The 19,997-nt window shown below is 41.6% G+C and overlaps 2 protein-coding genes and 1 long non-coding RNA gene across 4 annotated transcripts in view; 1 reads left to right on the top strand and 2 right to left on the bottom strand.

Annotated features, from left to right (window-relative positions):
* slc5a6a (solute carrier family 5 member 6a) lies at window positions 1-14,794 on the bottom strand. Of its 2 annotated transcripts, none has more exons than XM_088324443.1 (17): window positions 14,710-14,794; window positions 8,280-8,502; window positions 7,992-8,213; window positions 7,495-7,560; window positions 6,565-6,616; window positions 6,440-6,507; window positions 6,173-6,327; window positions 5,953-6,093; window positions 5,746-5,875; window positions 5,589-5,677; window positions 5,398-5,510; window positions 5,256-5,323; window positions 4,223-4,309; window positions 3,995-4,158; window positions 3,812-3,915; window positions 3,337-3,458; window positions 1-949 (listed from the first exon to the last, which is right to left on the bottom strand). In XM_088324443.1, exons 2-17 carry the CDS (start codon window positions 8,403-8,405, stop codon window positions 749-751), a joined length of 1,908 nt encoding a protein of 635 aa, XP_088180569.1. In that variant the 5' UTR covers window positions 8,406-8,502; window positions 14,710-14,794; the 3' UTR covers window positions 1-748. The 2 variants fall into 2 exon arrangements, with proteins under 2 accessions (XP_088180569.1, XP_088180568.1); XM_088324442.1 differs by lacking the exon at window positions 14,710-14,794 and adding an exon at window positions 14,315-14,514.
* LOC148346264 (uncharacterized) overlaps window positions 14,082-19,997 on the top strand; it is a 26,379-nt gene continuing 20,463 nt past the window's right edge. The window contains exon 1 of the long non-coding RNA XR_015848207.1: window positions 14,082-14,244. This is a non-coding gene — a long non-coding RNA (uncharacterized LOC148346264). The remainder of the gene's footprint in view (window positions 14,245-19,997) is intronic.
* rpl7l1 (ribosomal protein L7-like 1) overlaps window positions 14,864-19,997 on the bottom strand; it is a 6,781-nt gene continuing 1,647 nt past the window's right edge. The window contains exons 3-6 of the mRNA XM_088324455.1: window positions 18,926-19,089; window positions 18,728-18,865; window positions 15,335-15,444; window positions 14,864-15,259 (exon numbers count right to left, since the gene is read on the bottom strand). Coding sequence (XP_088180581.1) covers window positions 15,051-15,259; window positions 15,335-15,444; window positions 18,728-18,865; window positions 18,926-19,089 — 621 coding nt within the window. The 3' untranslated portion in view covers window positions 14,864-15,050. The remainder of the gene's footprint in view (window positions 15,260-15,334; window positions 15,445-18,727; window positions 18,866-18,925; window positions 19,090-19,997) is intronic.

Consider the following 19,997-nt stretch of genomic DNA (forward strand, 5'->3'; position numbering starts at 1 on the left):
CTTCTGACAGTTTTGCTCCTCCCTCCGTACACATCGTTTGGGGAAAATGCATTCATTAAATATAAAACCCGGAAAGCAAAATCTGTGTAAACCTTGTGTATAGCTTTGCAAAAGGAGTTTTCCATTGGCACATTTTCTGGGATTATTCTGAAAATCCATCTTGATTGGTTTATGAGAAGAATATGAATTTCTTCTGCATCGTGTTCCTTTGCATCGGCCTATTGGTATCTGTGTTAGATGTGGCCTTCAATTTGATTGCACCGTAACAAATATTTGATTCATCAATAAAAAATAAGTTATTGAATCAAACGGATTATATGTGCTTTTGAGTAGCAATAGTTTTGCTTGTTAGTATCATGTTCAATTTTTTTCTTCTCATCCGGGATAACCCAGCTGAGATGGGGGAGGCAAGTCTGCTCGCCACAAAAAAAAAAACCCTTCTGCACACGGGCGAGCTCTTTTGAATAAACAGCCAAAACGAAACGATTCAACGAACGAGATGAAAACATCCGACATCAACGAATGTCGTCTAACGGACGGCACAGCACAACAAAACAGGCTGCGTTTCGCCCCCTTAGTGTCATTTTTCTCTCACAGAGACGTTTATAATTCGAGAAAAAGTCTTGAAAATAAAACAAAACACTTGTGCGGCCAAAAACAAGGGAGGGAGGAAAGGAAAACCCCGTCCGCTTTTTCGAGACGCGAAAGAAAGGAGAGATACGAACGAGAGATACAAACGAGACCCCTTTCAGAGCGCCGTTTCTTCTGCCCGCCTTTCGCTCAGCTTGCAGGAAGGGAGCGCTAAGCGACTCTCTTCGTCGTCTTCCGTCCTCGGGCCGTCGCTTTCCATTTCTTTGTCCTCGCTGACCGTGTCTTCTTTGCAGTAGGTGGCGCCGTTAGCGCTCTTCTTGGCCTGCTCGTAGGTTGGCGCGCTGGTCTCGGTCGGTTGCTGCCCGAAACACAAACACAATTACCTTGGAGATAGGACCTCTCTACCCTAATGTTCTTTTATCATGCATTTTTCTTTAAAGAGACAGTGTGTATTATTAGAGTGCTAGATGTCGCTGTATTGTGTCACGCAACCAAAAATGAGGGCTAAAAAAAAAAGCACAAGGAATACAGACTACCGAGAATCAAAGTCTTTTCTTTTAGCTCGGCCTTCTACGAAAAAAGATGGGGAAAAAAGAACGAAAGTACAAAAGGCTAACAAGAATTGAGAAAAGGAAAAAGAAAAAGGTAAATAGGAAATAAATGGAAAGAAAAGAAAGCTAAAAGGAAGAAAAGGGAAAGAATAGAAGAATAAGATAAAAGCAAGAAAAAGGGAGAGAGGGCAAAAAAGAAAAAAACAAATAAAAATTAAAATGAAAAGAAAAATTAAAATAAAGAAAGAAAAGAAAAATGAAGAAAGAAAAGAAAAAAAAGAAACTGCAAAAATTTTAAAATAAAAACAAAGAAAAGAAAACAGAAAAAAGGAAACATAAAAGAATAAAAGAAAGGAAAATTGGGAAAAAAAAAAGGGAAAAAACAAGATAATAAAAAAATGATTGGAGAAAACAAGACCAAAAGAAAAAAAAGCACACAAAAAAGTAAATGAAAATAAGGAAATATGAAAGAAAAATATAAGAAAATGGAATAAAATAATAAAAGTGGGAAAAAAAGAAAAGATAAAGGAAGAAAAGGGAAAATTGAGACGAGGATTAAAAAAGCAAGGAAAAAAGAAGAAAAAAGAAATACAGGGGAAAAAAAGAAAAAAGGTAAAAAGAAAAGGGGTGCCTGAAGCAACTAGATGACAGACAATAATGTCAGTTCCATGTAGCTGAGGCTCGTCGTATATAAAATAAAGAAAACATTATAATGACTTTTTTTTTTAAATTAGAAGACGCTAAATAATACCAATGCCCCCTTATAGTCTTGAAATCCTGTGATTGTTTCTTTTTTTCTTTTTTTAAATAAAACAATTGTGTCACCATCATGTAAAAACAACGTTCTTTCAAAATTCGTTTTTTTTTTGGTCAATTATTGAAATTGTCCCTCAATAGTCTAAAAATGAATTGGTTAAAGAGTAAATATTTTCTAAATGTGTCATCTCGCAATACTCCATTAAATATTAATTTAAAGAGGGATTCTTTTCTAAATCTATCGATCTGAAATTTGTTGATTTAAACAGTTTTATTTTCGGAAGGCAAATACAAAGTGCTAGGGAAAAAGCTAGCTAACTAGCTAACCACTTGTATAATATTCCATCCCTGAAAACTGCTTTTTCTGTAAGATTACCTTTTAATTTCATGTTTACAAGTTCTTCAATTTTTCATCTTTTGAATGATTTTCATAAAGAATTCGACATTTTACAAGTTAGCTGTATTAGTTAATGCAATGAAGGTTTCCATGTGTTCTCATCGGTGATTGGCCCAGCTTCATCACATGATACAGGTAACCAGGAAGTGCTAGAAAGAAAGCTAGCCAGCCATTCATTCGACTGCTCTTTTCTTCAATTCTTCACTTGTAAGTTTACTCTTGAATTAAACATGTAAAAGCTGTACAATATTGATTTTGACAACATTTGAATAATTTAACTCCCCTCAAAAATGAAAGATATAACAACCCAGCTGTATTTTGTTAGCTAACGTGCTAATGCTAATGTGGCTAAAAACGGACTTCATCTCTTTATTTTTCAGTTTCACTAAATTTTCAATGATTTCAAATGAGTTAGTAAACAAAAACAGTAACAAACAAAGTTCAATTTATTGTGTAAAAGGTTATTTTATCATTCAATGTTCTCTATTTGTTGAAATCACAACGCAACATGTGATATTTACCAACCTTACTAACCACTTAGCCTTACTTCATTATTTAGTGTACTTGTTGACTTATTTACGGATCTATTTAGAACAAAATCTCAGGTTTACTTTAATGACTGAAAGGTTGTTTCATCATACAATCTCATTGCTACTGGTGCTAATTACCTATTAACCTTATTTACTTGGTGGACTTATTTATTTATTGATTTATTCAGACCAAAATCGCCTTCCAGATGCCCGTCCGGGGTTTTTGCTTTATTGTGCTGTCGTCCTCTGCTCCACGTTTGTTGTGATGCACAAAAATCCTGCAAGCTCGCTGCTAACCCAGGTAAACAGCATCTTTGATAGCTGATTTAAAGTTGTAAAAAACTTAAATTACGCTCAAGCTCCTGCTGAACCAGTTTCACAAATTCTACTCAACCTTAACTGGTTCTTGTTCATTGAGTGAGTCGATTTCAGTGTTTCCCTCCTCACTAAATCCACAATCTGGCCCCATCGTCCATCCAGAACTATGAGATAAGACGGACTCAATTGGCACCTTTTGCGCTAGAGGAGTGACGCAGCAGAGCTTCTCTTTGTAGCGCTCAGGCAAAAAGAAGAGCAGGTTCCCCAAAACTGGATACACCGTTCCTGGGGTCAATTGCTTCTCCTTCATTGGTCCTGAAATTGAAAGTTTTAGACTTTCAATAAACCGGCAAAATATTTCGGAGTACTTTTAAAATGCACCACAAATGAGTTCGACCTTTCAAAAAAATGATCAAGTGCGTACGTCGGGTCCCTGTATACATAAAAATATACATTTCAAGATACTTTAGAAGATTGAGATTGAAATTGATGTCTAAAAGTATCTGTCATCGTTATTTAGAAGAATTTTGTGTGTATTAAAAGTAGTATGTGAGTGTGTTTCAGTTTCTATGTTGGAGATCCTTATTCCTTTTTTCTACACAATTTGCAACCGCTGCCGAATATAATAATCTTGAAACCGAAACCCTCTCAAGAAATGCCATTTTGACCTGTCAGCAGGCTGACCAGCAGTCCCACCACGACCACGGTGGTGGAATTGTGAGCGCTGTACCACATGTAGGACAAAGAATAGAGCGCTGCCACGCCCGTCGGCCTGAAAGCAAACACCAAGAAAAAATGAAATAGAATCAGAAGGTAAACCTTTCTCCCGCCGCACTTTCATCCGATCATACCGAGGCTTAGCGGTGGCGTTGACCAGCGACGTCACCGCGGCAAGCGTCACGTTTTCGAAAGGGGGAGGCGTGACGGGGGCCGGGGCCGGCATCCTCGCCACAAAATTGCCGATACCGATCCAAAAGGCCATTGCCAGACCTGCCGCCAGACCCGCCAAGGCTCCCTGACCACGTGTAATCATGTCACAGAGAAGTCGTGCAAGCAACTTGGTCAAAAAGCGCACTTACAACAGAGTTTGCCCATGGGAAGAACATTCCCAGGCAGAAGAGACCCAGCAGGGGCCCGCCCACCATGCCGAAGATGCTTAAAGCTGCCTGAGGGACGACCACAAAAACAAAGGCGTCAGTCACAGCTTGTGTTCGCATTAGCAGCAAGAGTAATCCCCGTTTTTTTTTTTTATGTGGGGGTTCGATCCAAAAAAGTCCTGCTACAGTCAAAAGCGACAAAATAGAACACTGTATGGATTTATTAAATACTCTATTGTACTTTGAAACCAAAGACAATTTTGGACAATTTTAGACATTGTATGGTTACCAAATGCAAAATCTATTTGGCTTGGTCATCCTGGAAACAGCATTACCACTTGAGAGGCCCCTTCTCAATGTTTCTTATTTCCCTCGTGCTGAGGTTTTGAGTTTTTCCTTGCCCACACTTTGGTTTCAGATCAGGGGATGTTGTCATTGTAACACGTTCAGTCCTTTGAGACATTTTGTGATTAAGGGCGTCACAAAGAAATCTGACTTGACAAAAACCCAATTTACACGCTCAAGTATTTGTTAAAAAAAGCTTTTTTAAGTTTTTAAAACCAATAACATATTTAATGCTAAATTATGATTTTTAAAATAATCTTTCTGAAATATTGCTCTACTGTACTGATTCAGGACACGATCAACAAGGGAATGATTGGGAAACAAAAATGTGGCGTTCTAATTATTTTACCCTCCTTTAGCACAGGGGTCACAAAGCTTTTTGAACCATAGAGCTACTTTTGTGTTACTGATTATTACGAAGCGCGACCAGTTTGATATAAATTCCTAAAATAAAATATCACCATGTTGTCACTGTGTTATTACTAAATTTATTATGAGGTCGGAATTATTATAGGTTAAAATAGGCTCAAACAACCAAAAAACATCATGTCAGTTAGAAATCAAATGTCTTAAGTCATAATGATATATATTCAGAACCAGTCTGTGGGCTACTCAGGTGGTCTTAGGCGTCATGGTGCCCAGAAATGAGAAAAGTGTAAATCTTTGTTACCTGCAGGACTGACCCCATGATAGAGGCCAGGTAGGCCATTCCCAGGCAGACCAAACCGTAGCCGAGTGCTGCAGAGAACACACGGCAACATTTTCACACCAACTACAGGATGATCCTCCCCACAACGGAGCAAAGGACCCACCGAGGCCCTTGGACAGCAGCGTGGCTTTCGATTCAGTCATGTCGGGAAAGTGAGGCTTGATCAGGTCCTCCATGGTTACTGTTGCTAGCGAGTTGAAGGCTGAGGAGATTGTGCTGGGGGCAGCAACGAAATGTTCAACATTTTCATACAACTCAAGTATTTTGTGAGTCTGAAAAAGTTTTGTTGCTCACCTGAGGGCGCCGCTGAAAAGACAGGCTACAAAAAGGCCTGCTAGGCCGGGCAGGTCCTTGAAAACATCCATCACAAAGTACAACACCATCTTCCAGGTCAAAAGTAAAAGTCAGCTTGGTTCCGCCCACACACGTGAGGAAAACGGTGTTAACTGACCTGATCGTTGCTGGTGACGTAGCCTTTGTCCAGGGGGCTATCCTCCCCGTAGCGGGCGAACATCACCAACCCCATCAGGCAGCCCAAGCACAGGACGATCTGCTGGCAGGGAAAGACCACGTAGCATGACCTGGCACAGAACAAACAGGTCAGGACAAAAACAACAACAGAAAACCTTGCTGTGATGCCGCCCGCGACTCTACTCACATGATGGCCTCTTTCTCAGTACGCGAGCTGAGATAGCGCTGCACTTGGGCTTGGTTGACGCCATACAGGGCCAGCATCAGGAAGACCCCGCCCACCCCCAAGGTCCAGAAAGTGTGACGCTCCAGCGGGTCCGGGTTCAGGCTGTCGAACCAAACAGGGGAAAAAACCGTCATAGTCGGAAAGCGACTCGAGGGGCGTTTGCCGTCCGAGAAAAGCTCACTCCAGGCCGGCGATGCGACTGCCGTTGACCGCTTTCCTCCACACTTCGCTGATGCCGCCCGCTTGCCTGGCGCCCACAATGATCACCGCCAGCTGCCCGGCGAACATCACCACCGTCTGGAACACGTCCGTCCACATCACCGCCTTCAGGCCGCCCTGAACGACACCGCAACGTCATGGGGCACAGGCTTACAGCATAAAACACTTCATGCCGTAGAAGAAATCATGTAAAAAAATCCTCAATTATGACAAACAACATCTAACTCACCAGCGCGGTGTAGAGCGTGCACACCAGTCCCATGGCCAGCACCGCCCCCCAGAGGTCAAAGCCAGTCACTGCAAACAAACAGCATGCCATCTCTGCTTTCCAAACTTTTTCCTTTTTCATCTCACCTGCGTTAAGTGCTAAAGCTGGAGCGTAGAGGACCACCCCCATGTAGATCACCTATAGAGAGATTCCAGGTTAGCAACAGATGCACACAATCACAATTTGAATTTTGTGTTAAACAGCTAATTGCATTGCACAACAATTTGGTGACCCTCCATCCATGTTCTGCACCGCTTAGCTACACAAGGGTCGCGGGGGAGCTGGTGCCAATCCCAGCAGTCTTTGGTCTGTGGGCAGGAGACACCCCTAACAGGTGGCCAGCCAACATAGACAGACAACCAGTCACATGCACACTCATACTTTAAGGACATTTTGGACCTGCCAATCAACCTGCCATGTTTTGTTCATGTGGAAAAAACAAGAGTGACTGGAGAAAATCCACGCAAAACTCTGCACAGGGAGACTGGTAGCTGCAGTTGAACCCGGGACCTTAGAACCATGGGGCCGACGTGATAAGCATTTAGCAGCCTTGCCGCTATTTAGTGACCAGTCAATCTCATCTCATCAGCTGAACCGCTTATCCTCAGTAGGGTCGCGGGGATGCTGGAGCCCATCCCAGCGATCATCGTGCAGTGGACAGGGGACACCCTGGACTGGTTGCCAGCCAATCGCAGGGCACACGGGGACAGACAACTCACTCGTTCAGTCACACCTAGGGACAATTTGGACCGGCCAATTCACCTGAAATGCATGTTTTTGGAATGTGGGAGGAAACCGGAGTGCCCGGAGGAAACCCACGCAAGCACAGGGAGAACATACAAACTCCGCACAGTAAGGCCGGGAGCTGGATTTGAACCCACTCAGGAGGTTCCCACGACCTCAGAACTGTGCCGCACACGCGCTAACCACTGCGCCGCCGTGCTGCCCACCAGTCAATCTATATAATAGAAATCCAAAAGCAAGCAACTGGGGCAGGAAGACAAAGTTGAAGTTACCATCTGAAAGATGAAGGTCACGGTCCCACATATGCGCACCGTCTTGTTGAAGCGCAACTCCAGATACTGAAGAGACAAAGACAGAAAATAAAAAAGGAACAAAAAAAAAAAACAATAGTAGATAATCTCAGAGTCATTATCTGCAACGGGATGAACTTGCACATCACTAAATAGAAAATGGCAGTTTAATGTCCTTCAATTTGAGGACAAAAAATCCTGAAGGGCGATATTTATTTTCTTGCGGATTGTTTGCGCATGATATAAAGTAGCAAGAGAACTGATAGGAAGAAGGATGACCTCTGAGATTATCAGACAAACACAAGAGAGAGGAGACAAAGGGGCAATAAAGATAAGAGGGAAGGTCACATTATGCAATTCTGCAACAAATGAATATTCAGCTGACATGAATGTAATGGATAAACAAAAGCAAAATATTTCAATTTTAAAACCCAAATTCCATTTTTCAGACCTGGTCTTTGGTTTCAGGGCGACCGTACCTCATAGGCGCTGCTGAGCCTTAGCCGGTAGAAGACAGGGATGAAGACATGCGCTGGGATGAGCAGGCCCAAGAAGTAGGAGCATCCCAGGAACCAATACTGTGTCCCGAAGGTGTACACCTCCGACGGTGCCCCCAAAATGGCCACGGCCGACTGGAAGGTGGCCAGCAGCGACAGGGAAACGGGCAGCCAGCTCATGGAGCGGTCCGCCATCAGGAACTCCTGCGGCAAGGAACGCTCGTCGTCAGCATGGTGACGCCTGAACCGGGTGGGGCTTACAGAGCTGACCTGCGTGGTGCGCTGGCGTCCGCCACTGAAGGCGTAGTAGAGGCCGATCCCGGCCGAGGCCACCAGCAGCAGGACGAAGATGACATAGTCCACTGTGCTGAAGTGCATCTGGACCACGCCCGCCATGGCCACGCCCGAGAACGCACCTGCTGCCGATGTTCTGGAGATGTTTCACGAGGCCTTTGGGGACGATGGAGATGTCACGGATGCCGCATCCTCACGCCTGCCGGCACAAAAATTCAGTTGGATTGAGCTGCTGTCAAGTGGCATCACAGGTGAGCTTCGCGTAGGCAACCGTTTTGAGAAGCTAAAAGTACTGTATTTTCCGCACGTAGGGCACACCGGATTAGAAGGCAACTCATTTTTTACACTTACTGTACATATTAGTGCCATAACTGATCAATTGAAAAACGTCACTGACTAAAATTGCAAAACATTGCAAGCAACAGGAATCAAACTCAGGTTGCAGCGGTGAAAACACAGAAACCTAACACCAAGACCACTATGGATACAGATAACATACAAAAAGGCATTCGATTTCATCTCGTCATCACACAATTTTAACCCACGGGGGCTAGAACAAATGTTAGAGAATGGAAAAAACAGACAGTGGTCCTGAAAGATATAAATGAGCACAAAAAACAACTCCAGATACTAAAGAGACAAAGACAGAAAATAAAAAAGGAACAAAAAAAAAACAATTGTAGATAATCTCGAGGAAAACAACTGCCTGGTATATCTGATGATGAATCGGACTTTCCATTTATATCTTTCATGACAAAGATTCTGTTTCCCTTTTCTCTATAACATTCATTTCTGGCACTGTGAGTGAAAATAGTGTGATGAGATCAAATCCAACACCTCTTTGTATGTCATCTATACCACTAGAGGTTTAGTGGTTAAGTGCCGGTGCTCTCACTGGCGTGACCAGGGTTCGATTCACGATGTGAATACGATGGGTGCGGTTTTTGGATTTGTCATTCCACAAATACGATAGTATACCGTAAAACCTCGTGCATTAACGATGCATTTCCAATCTTATTCACCATATTTTGCGGTATCTAAGGTTGACCGGGTTATAAGGTGCACTTTCAAATTTCGAACAAATTTGGGGTTTTTAGGTCTGGAAAAGACAGCTGTCTTTATAAAGTTAAAATGTAAACAAATTGTCTTTTTTGCAGCCTTTGCAACGGCATGTAGTCACCCTCACCCCACACAGAGCATGAAATTCGGAATCAACACTAATGTGATCTCTTTGCAAAACAAAAGCCAACCTCTCTTTGTATTTATGTAAGAATCCAACTTGACACGTTCCCAGATTTCACACTGTGGAAACGCAACAGGGGAGATCGCTCTTAAAAGTGTCAGGGAGGGAAGGCGTGTCAGATGGCAACATCCTTACTTGCTGACCTTTAAGGATGCACGCCAGAAAATTCACACGGTCCTTCAATACTTCATTCTGAGCTGTAGATGAGCATTTGCATGGCTCATCTTTGTGTGCCCTGCCATTGCCTGGCAACTTGTACCTGGTAAATCATTTGCATCAAAAAAACTTGCACCTTTGACTTGAAATAGCCTTTGAAAACTGCAACAAAAACTCAGAAAATCTGCTTCATGCGGAACGTCATGTGACCAAACACAAAAACAAATGAGCAGCTATGAATCCAATGTACCGGTAAGTACATTTTTAATATACATTTATTTTTCAACAAAAAAATACTGCAAAATAAAACAAAACCATCTTGTTCATGAACATGTATCCAGTTAACCTATCATGTATGGATAATTTAGTTTTTGGTTTTTTTTCATTTTTGGCCACAATCTTGCTCCACAAAACAAGAAATCTGTTCATAAACATCTACCCAGTTCCTGTATAATGTATGGATTGTAAAAGCTGCTTGTCTGTAGCACATTGACAGAAAATTCATGGATATGTAAAACAGTGTATAAAGGTCAGGTTGCACCAGATTTGACGTGAGGTGGTCAAAGAATGTGGACGCCGGCTTGATATTTACCTGGAAAATTTGTTCAAATAGTTTTATTCTTAAAATCACTGGCCTCTTTGAAAAATAATATTTAAATAGTGATACGCGACAATTTTTTTATTGATGAACATAAACGACCTTGGCTCCTAGATAAAAACGACCAAAAATGCAAGCTTTGAAATGCAATTCTCTTCATTGCTAACGGCGTTTGTTGGTGGCTTTTTATTTGGACACAGCACAAAACTGAAACATTAACCACCAAACAAAGGAAGAAAACAACAAAATATTTGCATACAAGAGATGTCTGGTACAGTGATATAATACAGTAGTCTAGAGCAAAAGCTTTTAACTGCCTACCCTATTACAATAATTCTTGCGAGAAAGATGTATTAAAAATCAAAACAAGAAAACACACCCATACCCACAAAAAGGAGAACAAAAAAGTAAATGACATAAGTGGCCTGCAATTATAATGCTATAAGTCCTGTAACATTTAATCCTCTTAAGCATTTTTATAAAAAATACGGGTGGTATATAATATTTGAATCGTTCTATTGATATAAACATTTTGCGGTCATTGTCGAACTCATTCAATGTTGAAGTTGTTGATGCATAAACGATACGCAATCTGTCCAATTTCTCTCAAGGTAGTGGAAACTGAGATTTATAAAACATACACGTGCAAAATTGCAATTTCCAAAAGGGTTTAAGTGTCTTTAAAAAACACATTTAAACCTAGGAGAAGATTGTATAACCTTCTTCCATTCTTGTTTGAAGGTCTGCTCTCCTAGGCAACCCACATCCCCTCCGCATGCAACAATCACTGCTTGGCTGCAAATGGAACACCAGGTGAAGCCCAGGTGAGACATCGCACATTGTCTTTTTCATCAAAGAAAGAAAAACACGCCTTGTGTGCTGCCCTAAAGAGCCCCCGGTACACCAAATGAGCGTGCACATGTTTGTATGGCTTCAAATTGAGCAACGTTAGTAAGTCCAGAGTTCACAAACATCACTTTTTGACCCAAATTGGGCTGTGCTGGGCTGCAGCTTACATGGTCATGAGAAAACGGCATGAACTTGTTTCATCATAAATGGGGAACGGCATGCTAAAGTTGATATTTTTATATGCAAATACTACTCTATATTTTCAAGAATAATAACACGTAACTGTTGTAAAACAGGGGTGCTCTTAAGGTAGATCGCTATCTACTGGTGGATCCCAGGCACAGTACTGGTAAAACAAGGGAAACTATTCAGTGTTCTGTATTTGCAGGGACACACAGCCAATTAGTGGTTAAATGCAGCAAGTTAGCATTACAGTGTTCGTTATTATTTAGTTAAAAACAGGGACTTAACACTTTTTAGTATGACTGTTGTATTTTGAGTAATTTGATTTATTTAGGCTTGCATTGAGAAATATTGTCAGCATTCAATGACACAAATTAGGGATATGGTTTCAATGAAAACTGCCTCTGAATTTTCATTTTTTGGAATTAGTTTAATCAAAGAATGTAAAAAAGAATCCTCAAAGCATTCCAAAACAATTCGATGTTTTGCGGTTTGCGTGATGGATAGATCATTTGACTTGCTCATTTTTAAGTAGCTGAAAAAGTGTGAGTACACTTTTTGTAAAAAAATCAGAGGTCAACCAATGACAAAACGCACCATGCTTGCTGAAAACAGGCCCCACTTTTATTTTTCCTCTTTGCCACACTGTCAACCGATCATTTCCACATCCATTAAACCTTGGAGTTGAACCTTGGACAAAAGCGAACGTTTCGCGTCTCACGTTTCCACTCGCATTCATAAAACCGACACGGCCAATCCGTACATTAGTGCAATAGACATAAGTGAGACATAACGTGACACGTGTTGAAACTTCTTGAGGCAAATAATCCTTGCTGGAGTTTCTTATCACGATTGTACAGAAAAAGTATTTGTGACAAACGGTAGATAGCAAGAAAGGTCGGAATGGCCGACTTGCTCCAAAATAACCTTCATCAAACCTTCACCTACCATTTGTTTAATGACAGTTCAGTAAAACCTGTTCCTCAAATCAAATACAACTTTTTCTCCCCTCAAACTATTATCAGGTTTTTTTGATTGATATAAATAACAATGTTCTTGACAAAACCGCCTTAGAAAGTTGAGCACACATTAAACAAATGAGCTCCTGGACTGCCTTTGCACTGGGACAAAAAGGACACCGTCTGTCAACATGACAACTAAAGGATATTGACATTTGATGACAGAGTCATCATTTGAAGAGGAAAAAAGGATACAGGCAAGACCTATTTGGGGGAATATGGTCATTTCAGCAACACATCTATACTAAAGAAATCATTGTTACCGTATTTTCCGCACTATAAGGCGCACCTAAAAGCCTTAATTTTTTTCAAAAACTGACCACGTGCCTTATAATACAGTGCGCCTTATATATGGATCAATGTTAAGTCGCAAGGTCTCACAACAAAGGCAAGCAGCCGCCGACTAGATTTTTCCTCGTAGGCGATGTGGTCCGCGGTGTATGCTGGGATACATATGCCGGCGTTTCATTTCCCGGCCAATGTCTCAATCATCATTTGAATCGATCACTATTGGCTAAAGTTATTCGGAGGTAAAGGGGGCGGATCCTTTTTATCATTTAGGGGCTTACATAGGCTAAAGGGACAAAACAAAGCCTGCAATTGGCCGAAAAAGATGAATGTGAATAGCAAGTTTGGTTGTCTACGGCATAGAGGAAACATGTTTTACCATTCTGTGTTTGTAAATATTTTACTCTCCTGGTTTTACTACACTCACGGATATAAGAGGACCATGGTTGCACATTATTATTGAACGCAACGACTTTGGTGAGCTACTCCCGCTATATATTTTCCCAGTATCTTGTTTCAGAGTGATATCGATGTTTCTGTGATGGGTCTTTTTTTAAATTAAACTCAATTCCAAGTGTTTATTGTCATTTGCACAGTAAAGTTGCGAGCGAAAAAGAAAATAGAAACTAAGGAATGGTTGGCATTTCTTGAATCCCAAGACTTTAACCTTCCGAATGATATTTGGAACGATGTATTTGAGTGACATCGTACGGACACCGCATCCGCACGTGTCTACGACACGTATTTGCTTCTTTGCAAGCTTTCGGAATGTTAAGGGGGTAATAAGTTTGACTGAACTATCTGTTTTGTCGACGTTCCCATTGTAGCGCCTTATAATCCGGTGCGCCTTATGTATGGAAGATATAGGACCAAAAACTATTTTTTGGCGGTGCGCCCTATAGTGCGGAAAATACGGTACTTTCATCAGATACACATCCAATGGAATTTCACAAATCATTTCCCTCCCTGAATTTTCGAATTAGAATTTTCTTTATTGTCATTGTTAGCAACGGAATGAACATTGATTACAAGATTAGACGTGGCACTTGTCATGAAAGAAATATATAGGATAAAAACGAATATTAGGATGGATAGGCAATATTTACAAGATAGTGCTTGTAAATCAATAGGTCAATTTAAATAGTGGAATGACATGAGCAGCAACATTGAGCAAAGCAGTTGAGATATAAAATATGGGTATATATCTTTTTAATTAGATATCGAGATAAATATATTCATTTTGCTTATTCCAGGGCTTTTTTTAGTCTGCTTTGAGCCCCAAAATTTTCAGCAATGGCACCTCCGTCAAGTTCAGGTAGACGTCAGTGTGACGTAATTTCCTGTATTATGAAGTAAGAGAACTACATTTACCTACGGCTCGTCAATGCTACCATTCATTGGCTAATTAATCCGCACGTGCTCGTCTTGCAGTTTATGACGGCATAATCTGATACCGATGCATATTTTGGCGTACATAAATCGCGACGGCAAATTCATAAGATTAACAGAATGTGAAATCAAGAAAGCGATTTGACAGCACGATACCGTGGTACTGTCTGTCGTACACTCCAACTTTGCGCCGCCGCAGCAAGCGAATGTACAGAGGTGAATATTTTATGCCTGATTCAAATTTCAAGAAACAAATAGTTGAAAATGTCAACTTATAGGTTCTTACCTGCCCCGGTGAAGCCAAACGCGGTTGTAAGGCGTCAAGGTCTGGTCGGGTAGGTTAGTGCGGTCGGACAATATACCCCCGCCCCTTCTCGGTGACGCCACGAGTGTTGCGACGCTGCGTTCACGTACACTTAGTAAACTAGCCCTTCTCATCTTAACGGTAAATACAGCACATTTTGGTGCTTATGTCTGCGAAAACGATGTTTTCGTTTTATGTGGTATCAGGACGAGACACTGAAATGGTAAAACGCCTGAGATCGTCATTTTTGCATACGTCCGTCATCGTTACGTAGAGGGCAACATGTCGTGACCACGGTACATGCACGACGCGTTTTGCACAAGCTTTTGCTGGATGACTGCCATGACGACGCGCTTCAATCTCCACTTTGCGCTTACCTGGTAGTAAAATTGGCTTCATCTTTCGCGGTGCATCTTTTACCTTATGCGATCGAGCGACCCAGCTGCACTAAAATAGCTGCCCCCTCAAGCACAAAATGATGACGCAGAGATGGACGATAATCTTTCTTGACAACACTCAAGTCTGACACAATTGTGTTTAACGATTTTATTACAAACGTCATTGCACATATTTCAAAACGGTATTAATTACAAGAAGCCATTTGAAAACAGTCTTGCAATTTCTGAGCCAGTTCATATTTTTAGAGTTCAATATTTTACAAGGCAACAACAGAGAACAAATATAATCTGTACAAATGCAAAACGCAACTTGGGTCCCCTCAGTTGAGCTGCCTGATAATGGTGTTAATGTCCGTGCCCCGAAACCCAGTCTTTCCGAGGTCTTTGAGGAGACCGGCTTTGTCGCGGGCAGCGTAACGGGCCACCGCCAACCTAAAGGGCAACAAGAAGTTGGTGGCGTGCTTGAAGGCGCTGCCGACCGAGTACACTTCATGGATCAGGTCCTCCAGACAGATAATGCCGTGTTTACCTATAAGAAATGATACGAGAGGGCCGTTAGTTCCTGTTTTTGAGTTTTGAGACTGGAAGCGTGGGGAGAACGTACCCATGTGTTCTTCAATTAAGGTGTTATCCGTTAAAGCGACAGCCTTTCTGCCCACCTTGGTATGTCCCCTTTTTAGGATGAGCTCACGCACCGACTTCAAGTTTGGATATCTGTTTGATAACAAAAATTAGGATTAAAATAGCCTTTATTGTCATTGACCATAACAGTGAACATTTACTACAAGAATAGACATGGCATGCCAGAATAAACATAAGACTTAAAAGGGAAATATAAGATAAAAAGGATGTCAAGTAAATAGGCAAAATACGGACAGACAAATTCAAATTTATCAGATATATAGTTCAATGAGGGCAGCACGGCGCCGCAGTGGTTAGCGCTTGTGCGGCACAGTTCATGTCATGGGAACCTGTTTTTGGGTTCAAATCCAGCTCCAGACTTCCAGTGCGGAGTTTGTATGTTCTCCCCGTGCTTGCGTGGGTTTCCTCCGGGCACTCCAGTTCCCTCCCACGTTCCAAAAACATGCATTTCAGGTGAATTGGCCGGTCCAAATTGTCCATAGGTGTGAATGAGCGAGTGAGTTGTCTGTCCCCGTGTGCCCTGCGATAGGTCGGCAACCAGTTCAGGGTCTCCCCTGCCCACTGCCCGGAGATGGCTGGGATGGGCTCCAGCCCCCCCCGCGACCCTAATCAGGATAAGCGGTACGGCTAATGAGATGAGATAGTTCAATGAAAAATAGTAAGATAACGTTTTGGAGCAACAAAATTCCACAATAAGTCGAAAAACAAAATGAATATCTGAGTCGGACCGAGCTTCCCGTGTTACCCGCAACTATGGGAACCAGTACCGTTTCATATGGGGGAGCAAACCCCTACCCCAAAAATCGGCACGGAAGGGGATGGGGGCCACCAGGCTGTACTTGCCCAAGACACACTACAGAAGATGGTGCCCCAATGATTGCAAGTTGGGTCATAGTACTTTCATTTTCATCCGACTGCGAGTTTCCCTCATTTGGGATACTGAAATCTAATCGGTATTGCGATGAGACTTAATGTGATTGTGTTAATAACAAAACAGTTTCCCCCAAAGGATTCATAGTTCCACGCTCCTTTCCCCCTCGCTTTGTTATTTGAGAGATGGAATTTTTCCAACCAGAATTAACACCGGTCGGGTTATAGCAACCCTGGCCAATTAAAGGTAACGGCACAACTCAAAGACGAGGCAAAGTTTGCTAGCAGCACGGTATGCTACCCACCGTGTGAGCAGTGTTAGCAGAATCCCAAAACAAAACGTTTATTTTGAAAATTGTGTTGACTAGACGATTATTTCAATGAGCTTGAAGTGCTATTTATTGCATTTTGTGAAAAAGTGGGGTAACGTTTTTCCCCGAAAATCGTGCAGCCCCGTTTTCATGCCGCAAAGCACTGTGGGACTTGTAGTACAAAGACGAATGATAAACGCAAACTCGGGCATACCCGCTAAAAAAAGCCTAGTGTATTTCTCCAGAACATTTCCATTTTATTTCCTGGGCCCACAGTGAAAATTCCACATGTCTATATGGTGGATGTCACAGTTGTATCCATTCATGTATAATGTTAGTCTTTGCTTTTGGCTTCCACGTACAAGCACAACTTGTAAACAAGATGCAGCAATGACACTCACCTTTGGAACAAAATTGGTTGAATTTTTGGAGTGACATGAATAAAATGTAAAAGTGCAATAAGTAAACAATGTATTCCTGGGTTCCAGTGGGTCCTTGAAGTTTTAAAAGGTATTGAATTATTCTAAAAATAATTGGCATTAAAATGTGTTAAATCCAATTTTTGAAAGTCTTAAAAAATGAACAAATTAAAAAGAATTACAATTGTTTGAACTAAAGAACTTTAATAAAGTTATTTATCATGCATCATGATAAAAATGCTTCGTGAATCTGTAGCAGAAGAATTCTTTGGAATTTGTAGTTATCTGCCAGTTCTGAGGATCCAAGAAGTACTTTAAACATCTTTTGTTTATTGGTTTCCACAACTAAAACTTTGGAGAGTGCCGTTTTTCAGATGGAAACTTTTCAACTGGAACAAAATGTGCTTTTTTTTTGTTTAACTATTTTGGATTTGTTTGTTTTATTTATTTTTTTTATTGTCGCATAGGTCTTAAATTTGATTTCAAAAGGCATTAAAGAAAAGTCTTGAATTTAACTTGCCTTAAAAGGGATTCAAGAGACCCCTTTCCCCCAATTTGGCATGGAACGTGAAGTGTTCCTCCCCACAATCAAGCAGATAAGTTCCAAAATATTCCACGCACCATAGATCTCAAAGTAGACAGTTTGACCTCATATCTCGAATCAAAACAAAAAGCGCGACGTGTTGGAAATCAGACGGCGATTGTAGTAATCAGTGAATGCATTGCGTTTATCCCGCCTGGAGTTTTTTTAAACATCGCTTACCGTGTCGCTGAGGGACTTCCAAATGTTTAGTCTTAGGATCATTTTAAACTGCGTCCTGTAAGTCCACCTGCCGTCTCGTACAGTGTGCGTTCCTTTTCCTCATAGGTATGTTATTAAGACTTTTACGTCCCCGTTTTTGGCCACATGTTTAGCAATCAAAATAATTTTGACCAGATAGCTTCCCGTTAGTGCGGGGTCCTCAAGGTTTCCAGTTGTGTTTGGTTTAGGCTGGCCTGTTGTTTCTCCTAGGTGGGTTTGTTTGTTGCCATGGTTATTTTTTTGTTGTTGGCTCGCGGTTATCCTAGCTGCTTATACTGCATGTTTCCGGTCAACCAGCCACTAGTTTTTTTCGCCGCTCAGTCCCGTTAACCATTTTTGGCAGCCAGGTAGCTCGCCATTTGTTGCACCATTGCTACACCTATCTCTCAGGAATTCTCCACATAAACTAGCAAAACTTTGCTGAAAACACTCAAATTCTTTTCAGCTAGTTAACATGTAAACCAATACAGTGACCTGCTTGCTAGGAAGCTTCAAATGACGTATGAGCTCAGGAAGTCCAAGACGAGACAGAATGTCTTAAATTCATTACCTCTGAAAATAATTGGAATATGCCAATGGCACACACTATAATATATATATATATATATATATATATATTATATATATTATACACGTAATACGAACAACATTTACTATTATCTTACATTTTGTATGTTTTGGAATTTGGGAATCCCTTTAAGCTGTAGGCACCCTGGATTTGCGTCATGACATTGCTAGTGATCTGCACCCTTCAAATCGTATTACTGGCAGACACCTTGAATCCAGTGTTATTGGTTTGTCTCCAAGCATAAAAACAATTTGTTCTGATTGGTCCAGAAATCCAATATTCCCTTTGCAATGAAGATTATTGCCTGCATGGAAAAGTACCCAAGTACCCACAGATAGCAGAAGAAGGCAAACAAATTGGGGAATTGAGAGAATATCACACTCACCCCCAGGCCACGTAAGGTTCCGCCACCTTTAACCTGTCCACCGACGACTTGTTGATCCGGATAAAAGTGCCGCTGAAGAATTTTTTCAGCCTCATCATCTGAATGGCTTGGATCACTTTGGGGCTGGCGCCTTTAACGCTGAAGAAAACGTTTAGAAAGGCCAATTCCATCAACGACACCAAGTTCAGGCAAACTCACTCTCGAATGCGAACGGCAAATGCCAGTTTAAACTTGGCGGGGGGCAGCGGGGCCGGCGGCCTTTGTCTCAATCGCCGTATGCGAGTATCGTCGCGATGTCTCTTGTTGTTGTTCGTCAGAAAGTCTTCCAAGCGCTTGAACTTGATCGGAGCCCCTTTTGAGAACTGCAAAGATTAAAAAGAAAAAAGTTATTAAGGCTCCTCTCAAAGGATCAATGTTTGCATGCAGGCAGAATACCAAACAAAAGCGACAGTAACATAATATCAGATAGACATTGTGTCTGCATTTAACCTTCGATGATAAATGAGATGATTTCATCCATGCCACTTGCCATGCTCGTTTGCACAAAAGTGAGCTCCATTGCTGTGTCTCGTGTGTTTACTAGTGATGGCAAAATGAAGCCCCATAAAGCAGTATAGGCCTGCAGGGAAATGCTTCCCTTTCACACGGACGCACGTGTAGGACCTTAAGATGAATTATTTCCTCAGTTACGCCATCACGTGGACGGAATAATGTAGTTGTACCTCGCTAGTTCAGAGCTTCGCGGGTCTAAAAAATATACCTTACCTTCTCAATAAAAGCATTTACTGTATTGACTTGACGCCATTGAGCGTGAGCCTTTGTCAACTGAGGACACGGTGTGGACACACTTATTGTGAAGGGGAGGCCCTGACACAATGCTTAGTCATGGAGAGTTACCGCTTCGCTCACCCCCTCCTTTAACTCCTCCCACCTCACCTCCTTCTTATGTGGCGCTCAGTTTATCGAGGAGGAACTCGGCGACGTAAGTATATTCTCTTCCGTCACATTTCATCTCAAGTTTGACTTTATTATACCAAAAGCGAGCGGTTGTTTGTACTACCTAAACACGGCTAATTGTGTGTGGTTTCGTGTATTTGTTGTAAAAGCCGTTCGATGCCGCTAGCTTAAGTATGTTGTTATTGTCAGAAGGTAGCTCTTTCACTTTCATTAAAATGAACACAGACCATTTTTAACTATTGTTTCCCAAAACGCTTCACAAACACTCATCAAACATCGCATTTTCACTGTTATTTTCAATATGTTACCGGCA

This window comes from Urocampus carinirostris, chromosome 20, assembly GCF_059441175.1.
Source record: "Urocampus carinirostris isolate Australia breed hairy pipefish chromosome 20, RoL_Ucar_1.0, whole genome shotgun sequence".
NCBI classification, from domain to species: domain Eukaryota; kingdom Metazoa; phylum Chordata; class Actinopteri; order Syngnathiformes; family Syngnathidae; genus Urocampus; species Urocampus carinirostris.

Excerpts from the sequence above, each read along its gene's own strand:
- slc5a6a (XM_088324443.1), bottom strand. The coding sequence starts at position 8,405 with ATGGCGGGCGTGGTCCAGATGCACTTCAGCACAGTGGACTATGTCATC. Across the intron at positions 6,094-6,172 it reads AGTCGCATCGCCGGCCTGGA|CCTGAACCCGGACCCGCTGG; the intron begins GTGAGCTTTTCT and ends TTGGTTCGACAG. Across the intron at positions 5,324-5,397 it reads GCTGCTGTCCAAGGGCCTCG|CACTCGGCTACGGTTTGGTC; the intron begins GTGGGTCCTTTG and ends TGTTCTCTGCAG.